This window comes from Pempheris klunzingeri, chromosome 10, assembly GCF_042242105.1.
Source record: "Pempheris klunzingeri isolate RE-2024b chromosome 10, fPemKlu1.hap1, whole genome shotgun sequence".
Taxonomy (NCBI): domain Eukaryota; kingdom Metazoa; phylum Chordata; class Actinopteri; order Acropomatiformes; family Pempheridae; genus Pempheris; species Pempheris klunzingeri.
Genome location: NC_092021.1, coordinates 20,546,047 through 20,553,978, shown reverse-complemented (window position 1 = coordinate 20,553,978; position 7,932 = coordinate 20,546,047). Strand labels below are relative to the sequence as shown.

At 35.6% G+C, this 7,932-nt stretch overlaps 1 protein-coding gene across 1 annotated transcript; it reads left to right on the top strand.

Annotated features, from left to right (window-relative positions):
* Positions 1-707: 707 nt before the first annotated feature.
* Positions 708-7,681, top strand: LOC139208325 (T-cell surface glycoprotein CD3 zeta chain-like). The gene is made up of 7 exons (XM_070837965.1): positions 708-802; positions 4,793-4,887; positions 5,438-5,473; positions 5,589-5,621; positions 5,728-5,787; positions 5,875-5,904; positions 7,021-7,681. Exons 1-7 carry the CDS (start codon positions 745-747, stop codon positions 7,084-7,086), a joined length of 378 nt encoding a protein of 125 aa, XP_070694066.1. The 5' UTR covers positions 708-744; the 3' UTR covers positions 7,087-7,681.
* The last annotated feature ends 251 nt before the right edge of the window (positions 7,682-7,932 follow it).

Below are 7,932 nucleotides of genomic sequence, written 5' to 3'. Positions count from 1 at the left end.
CGGCTCAGTGACAGACCGCCGTGAGTTAAAAGCACGAAGGACAAACTCAGTGAGGCAAAAAACGAGAGAGACTTGCTCCTCTCAGATTTGTGTGAGGCGACAGACTGACATTTAGAGAGCTAACTATGACCAATCAGAATGGAGTATTCGACAAAACCACATACTTTCAAAGTCAAGCTCCTCTTGCTAGTTTCTCCAACGTTACAGACCCTACCTTTAAAACGATTCATAGACATTTTAAGAACTCATTATTGTTCTATATTGCATGTTAAATATTGGGAGTTAAAGTAAAGTGTTATCCACATTTCTGAAAGCATAGATAACAATGAATCTTCAATACATTTGATTGATCACTTGTGTGGTAGTTCACCAAACCTTTATTGAACCTACTGTGTCGGTCTGTTAAAGAAAAGGTGACCCGATTGCACACGTGAGCCATTTTGATGGTTACATAATCCAGATGAATATCAGAGGCAGAGGAGTGATGAAGAGGAGCCTGGAGGAAGAGGTTTTGTCAGGTTTTGGGGGAAACAGGTGAACACGCACTTTCTGTGGGTTTTGAAGGTTTGTACGCTGCTTTGAAGGTGACACAGCCAGCGTCTCAGTCCATTGGCAGGTTGTCAGTTCAGCCGCTTCCTCTGATCAGAGAGAATCAGAGGCAAAAATAAGAGCGAGGCAACCAGAAACAAAGTAGAAAGGAAGTAAACCGTGTTCCTACAGACGGGCAGAAAGAGAGATAAGGTCATGGCCGTGCTGAGGACAGGTGTGTTTGTGCTCCTGGTGCCTGCTGTCTCCTGTTTAGGTAAGTGATGCAAATACAAAAACAGTTGTTCACTTACTGAGTTTTCATGCATGTGTTTTTATTCACGCCCTGAGAGGGAAAGCTTCTGTATCTCTGCTTGAATAACGGGCAGTGGAGAGAACCTTTGATTACTTTTTGACTCACTTTTTAGATAAATAATATCATATATCTGATGATATAAAAGAGGGTCACAGATATTAGAAGAGTTTTCTTTTCCACACAGAATTATCTCATGGAAAAAGTTACAGAAAAAGTTCAAGTGTGGTTTTGTTAGAAGATGAGGAAATTAAGATGTGAAAGGATGCTTACATTTTCCATCCAATAATATGAAAGTAGTTGGTAACAAGCAATGTTATACACAAGCATGTTGACACAAAAATGTGAATCTGATACACAAAGTAAACATGTTTATTGCTTTTGCATTCTGCTTTGGCGTTATTTTATTCTTACCGCCTTTATCAGCGATGTCTTAATTCATTTGTTGGTCTAAGTGTAAATAAATCTAAATGTGGCTGTAATTCAAAGCAGCGTCAACATAACACGCACAGTAAATATACAATATCCGTCCTGCGGGTTTAAGTGGGGAAGTTTTCATGAGCAGAAGTTTCAGTGTTCTTGATGCTTCCCAGGTTTTCTCTTTTATATTATAGGGGGGGGGGGGGGGGGGGGGGGGTTGTGAAAAAAATATTTTCAAAATGATCAAAAAACGCTTTCAAGTTCTTTTATGTGCTTCAGTCAGATTCGTCGTGATGTAGGGGTTACAAGAAAGCATGCATTAATAAATAATCTGCCTCCAGACACTGTGCTGCGTGTGACAACAGCAGAGGTGGATTTACGCTGTTCGTTTTCAGCAGCGGCTTCAAATGTTAGAAGATAAAACATCAAACCTCCCACAGCAGATAAAAACACACTGTACTGTCATGGGCGTAATATGCAATTTACTATTTTGTTATATGTGTACTTGTAGCCTTGTGACCATTTCAACAACAAGATTGATTGACGCTGACACATATTGGAAATATACCCTTATTAAATTTACCAGGCTGAGTTGGGAACAATCACTGAATATTGATCAGGAAAGTATTAGATTTAACAAAGCCATTAAAGCACAGTTCATACTGATGGTAAAAAGCATCCTCAGCCCCTTCACACACAGTTTCCTCCTTCTATTTCACCTTCGTGTGGCTTTAAGGTGGAAAAAAATCAATTCACTCTCAATTCACTATCAGCGCAACATATTTATTATGTATGAGCTTCTTCCAGCTCTTCACTATTAAAATATTCAGACCCAATACTACACCACCACCCCGTCAAACAGAGGTATTTTACATGTTTTGTGCATCACCTGATACTTTGATCATTTCGGAAACATCTACAATAGTACTTAAGATCTAATTTGGGGGATTTGATCGATGTTTGGCTGCACATCATGATCTGTCCTACCAGCAGGCCGTTCCCTTTTAAGAGGCTTTTAAAACGGTATTTTGACATTTTGACAAATGTGCTTATTCAATTACTTGCCAACAGTTGGATGAGAAGATCAGTACAGCTCTGATATTCGCTAAAAATAAATCCTGCAGCTGATTATCGTAGCTTAAATAAGACCCAGAAACAAGGGGAAACAGGGTCTGTAAAGATAACAAACTCCACCCACCAGAACCTCTGAAACCCACCAAGCAATGTCAAACAAACATGTCACACTGATTTTTTGGGGGGAAATGTGTGCAACATAATGCCCAAGAAATCTGGAAAAGTTTGATTTTATGAAATTGTGCAGCCATAAAAAGCAGAGAAGTTCATCTGTGTGTTAAGCTAAGCTGCTGAATGTGGCTTCATTTCACGTACAAACATGCAAGTGGTTTTAAATGTAATTATCCAACTCTGAAGAAAGCATGAAGGTCTGTTCCCCCAAACCGACTATTCCCTTAATGGTGTTATTTTTTCATACTGATTTTAATATTATTTTTAAAAGAGGTCACAAATGTTTTAACAACTGAAAAAACAAGGCATGTAAACTGAAAGGTGAGCTCAAGAGAGAGTTTTTATAGAACGGTGAGTCCTCAGTGACATTTAGTAATTTCACAATTTGCAGTTTTTAAGTATAAGAATAACCTCAGATGAGAGGAAATGCAACTTTAGATGATGGAGATGCGATGAGGAAGTTGCAGCTTCAATGAATCACCACCACTGGCTTCGTTCTGACAACATGGCGTCTTTTCCAACCGCACGCCGAGATAGACGACCCCCCCAACAAAACCTCAGAGCGGCCCGTCGCACATCACACAGGAAAACATACTCAGCTGCACACATGCACTGTCCTTTATTTCCTCTTACTCAACTCTCGCATGTGTCTCACAGTGCTGATATTTTCCACCCCATGTTGCTAAATGGACGTTGAGTATGTCATCTAACAGATTCACACACACACACACACACACACACACACACACACACACACACACACACACACACACACACACACTGTTGTGTCCTACTTTTATGGTTTGTCTCTAAAGTCAGAAGAGAGACACTCAATGGCAAGATAAAGTAATAAAAAAAACAACAAATAAGAAATACCCCTCTCAAAGGTATTATAGTCATCAATAATAAATTCTTACATTAAATTCAAATACATTTCAATATTGTTAATGAATTATGGGCAACACTGTTGCCCATAAAGTTGGAATAAAATGTTTTTTACCTCTTGAATGAAATGATTGTGACAATGTGATTTATTCTTGATAAATAAAGTGTATATCTTCTCTTTATTGATCAAACTCTTCCAAACATATTACAGTGAAACTTAAACCACAATTAACCTTTGAAAACTGTGTATTCAGGCTTTAACAAAATTGGGGGTATTGAACAATTATTCCAACTTTATGGGCAACAGTGTGTATATATATATATATATATATGTGTGTGTGTGTGTGTGTGTGTGTATATATATATATATATATATATATATATATAATGTTTAAATTTTGATTTTGTTGTATTTTGTTTATACTCATAATAACTAATTCAGTTTTTTATTTGAATGATCTCATGTACTGCTTGAACTTGTGAGTGTGATAAGTGACAAGTCAAGATAAGTTTTATCTTACAAGTAAATAAAAGTAGTTTTTTGTTACTTAAGCAAGAAGAAACAACTATTTACTTTGAAATTAAATGAATAAGTAAAATAAATGTTGATTTGATGAGATTTGTCATATTAAATATAATTATTGTTACATTATTATCATATATATGTGTGTATATATATGTGTGTGTGTGTGTGTGTATATATATATGATAATAATGTAACAATAATTATATTTAATATGACAAATCTCATCAAATCAACATTTATTTTACTTATTCATTTAATTTCAAAGCAAATAGTTGTTTCTTCTTGCTTAAGTAACTACTTTTATTGTGTGTGTGTATATATATATATATATATATATATATATATATATATATATATATATATACACACATACACACACACATGCATACACACAAACACAATTATTATATTATACATATGTATACTTGTATCCAGTGGTGGAGAAAGTCTTCAGCAAGTAGTGATGTCACACTATTGAAATAGTTGAAAAAGTGAAAGTCCTGCATTCAAACTAAAAGCACATTAATATTATCAGCATATCAAAAGTATCAAAAGTAAAGGGACCTGTACTTTAAAAAGAAATCTGTTGTTGCAGCAAGGATATTATATAATATAATTTGATTCAAATTGTTTCCAAATGTTCTATCTATAATTAATAATAAATCTATAATTGAGTGTCTGTAGTTGTAGAAAGAAGAAGACAAAACATTGGAATGGTGAGGAATATACTCTTGTCTTATCTCTGATGTCTTTTTAAATATGGAAGCTAAAGTAACTGGTGTCAGAGAGAAATATTGAATCCCCTTCAAAAAGAACTTGAATAAATGTACCTGGTGACCTCAAACATTAAATGTGTCTCCGCTCTGTTCGGCCTGCAGAGGGTTTGTTCTCTGCGCCGGTCACCTGCTACTTGCTGGACGGGATCCTGATTATTTACTGCATCTGTGCCACTGCGTTCTTCTTCAGAGAAAAGGTGAGATAATCAGTCGACTCACTGTTGAGTCGACAGTTTTAATAACTGATTATTCATTTAAGTCATTAAACAAGAAAAAGGAAGAGAGGTTTTCTGGTTGAGGCTTCTCACATGTAAATATGTGTTTGTTTTTACATCTACAAAAATGTAACTCTTAACTCCTGAGAGCAGTTTGAAGTAGGGCTGCAACTAACAGTGTTTTTTCTATTAATTAATCTGGCAATTATGGTTTCTGGTTATCTGGTTAATTAGTCTATAAAATGTCATAAAACAGTAAAACAAATCTTCAAAATAGCTTGTTTTGTCCAACAAGCAGCCTGAATTTATGTAATTAACAAAGATGTAAAACAGAGAAAAGCAACAAATCCTCAGAGTGAAGAAGCCAGACGGAGACTTTTTGATATTTTTGAGCAACAAAGGAAACAATTAATCAGTTATAATTTGAAGACACACCTTTCAGCAGATAATTAACCCATTCAAGTAAGTTGCAGACCTGTTATTGGATGTTTTCTGCCTGTATATATATATATTTTTTGTCCTCTCTGTGTAGTTTTCATACAACTCCTCGGAGGCTGTCGGAGCATCTGTAAGTCTTCATATTGAACAGTCACCATCTCCTCACTAATTATTGAATTGTGTCTATCTGTGTAAGTGCAAATCTGTTTGAATACGTCCATCTCAAGCTTATTTTTGTCTCACAGACTAAACAGGAAGGTGATGGAGGGATTTACCAGGTAAGGAGAAGTCTCACACCACTTGATGGATGGATGACGTTTAACTCTGCTGCTCTGCGGTGACATATCTGTTCCTTCTGTCCCCTCTCTCATATTTCCTCTCTAGGAGCTTGACAGACCAAAGGATGCTGATGCTTACCAGGTGCTTGAACCATTAAAAAAAAAGGTGAGTCACCGAGGACGTTTAAATGTCACATTTACTACCTGCTTTGACACCTGAAGTGTCAGTGACTCTGTTGTGTTTCGTCTCTAGAAAAAAGTTGTCAAGAAAAAGAAATCTGAGGTGAGGTGATTTACTTTCATCATCATAAGTGACAAAAACAAAATAAACTCACTGTAATTGTGGGATATGGTCGGAGTCAAAGGAAACGTGAGCTAAACAGTCTCTTTAAAAATGTTTGCTAGCTGTAAAAGTTAAAATGCTTTACTCCACGTATGATTACAACTCAGGGCACATTTATTTTAAGCAAAAGATTCTCCAAATATCAACAGTGTCTCTGTCTATTCTGCAAAGAGAATAAAGAATAATAATTCTCTTCAACAATTTAAATTTGAACTCATTATTAAACCCCCATAGGACATCACCACGGACATTTAGACAAGTCAAAGTAGGAAAAGCACAGCTGTTTCTCACTAATAACATTAAAAATGGCTCCTTTCTGTTTGAGTGTCCCAACATACAAAGAACCAGGTTAATGTTATCATTTACACCTGTACTTTTTTTAGCATGAAATTGCATTTTAGTCAAATTTAAATCATATTTCTAGAATTATTTTATTTTATTGTTTTATTTGAACTAGTCTCCCGTAAAACAGCAGAAAGACTGTAATGATGTTTTTAGAGATAAAAACCTGAAGCCGCTCCAGAGAGAATCAATAATCAATAAACTGGTCGGACGTTTGACCGCACCGGTGATGGTTTTACTGGTAAAATTCATATCTTAATGATATTAATCAGTAGAATAGCTCAATATAATCTTCAGAGATTGGGATGTTTTTATAGTTTATATTCATAGGAAATACATAAATATGTATCTTTATTGCATTTATACCTTCATTGCTGCCATACCTTAATACCGATTATCTGTTTTTAACATTTATTTCTCTTTATATATCTTATTTTCATGTATATTTGTTCTTTTACATAAATCCCTCTGAAGTGGAGCTGTAATGGAGAGTGTACTGGTACAACTGGGAGTGACAATAAACATCCTGAGATCTTCCTGTAAAAACATCAGCGTTGTTGTGCTGAACAGTTTATTATTTCTGGACTTTGGACATGTTTCGTTTGATTTTGACCAAATCCATCACATGACATCTCCTCTCACCCTGAGGTCACCAGACAGAGAGCAGCTGATCCGATCAATGCACAGCTTTAACTCCGTCTCTCCCCTCCACAGTCGGCCCAGGCAGAGCAGACGGACAAAGACCCCAGCACCTCCGCTCCACCTACGTCTCCCAAGTGACGTCCTCCATGAGCACTCCCATGGCAACTGACAGCATTTCTAATTTAGCAGAAACATTTAGCCGATTAATTAATCAGATGATGAAAAGATAAATCTATAAAGCTATTTTGATGATCAATTAATTGTTTGAAGTAATTTCTCAAGCTAAAATGCCAAACTTTTCTTTGATATAGGTGAAAGTAAACTAAATATCTTTGGGTTTTAAACACCAAATGATAAAGAAATTGAAAAATGAACATATAATTAGAACTATTAAATCTGTTGTAAGTTCCTAACCTCCACATTATTCACATCTTGTATAAAAAGTCTATCCATGTTAACGGCTACATTAAGCTATAGATACACAGCAGTTGATAACATGCTAATGCTAACATAAACAATGCTAGTATGCAGACGTACGGCGGGTAAATTTACAATGTTATTAAATTTGTTGTATTATAGTTATGAATTCAAATTTAAACCTTGCAGTGACATAATGCGAAAAGCTGCTAGCTTGGCTAAAAATTATTGACGGGGGCTTCTGGCTGTAAATGATCACACCGGTATGTCGGGGTGTTACTGGATTCCAATAAAAGACAAAGCAGATGTCAAAACACTTGGAAAATGGTTTAATGATGTTTACAACAAAAGAGAACTGTACATTAACAGTAAAAGATTATCTTTATATGTGTATAAAAACAAAACAAACAAAAATACAGCAGACAAATGCATCAAAATCTACTATGTATCCTGATTCACATACTTAAAACTCCTACACAATCTTTCAGCTCTATGCCGCCATGACTGGAGGCGTTTTTTTGGTGTTTTTTTTTACTTTTTTGTTTTGTTTTGTTTTTTCTTGTAGTC

Coding starts and splice junctions, on each gene's coding strand:
- LOC139208325 (XM_070837965.1), top strand. CDS start 745: ATGGCCGTGCTGAGGACAGGTGTGTTTGTGCTCCTGGTGCCTGCTGTC. Junction 4,888..5,437: donor CGTTCTTCTTCAGAGAAAAG/GTGAGATAATCA, acceptor CTCTCTGTGTAG/TTTTCATACAACTCCTCGGA. Junction 5,474..5,588: donor CGGAGGCTGTCGGAGCATCT/GTAAGTCTTCAT, acceptor TTTGTCTCACAG/ACTAAACAGGAAGGTGATGG.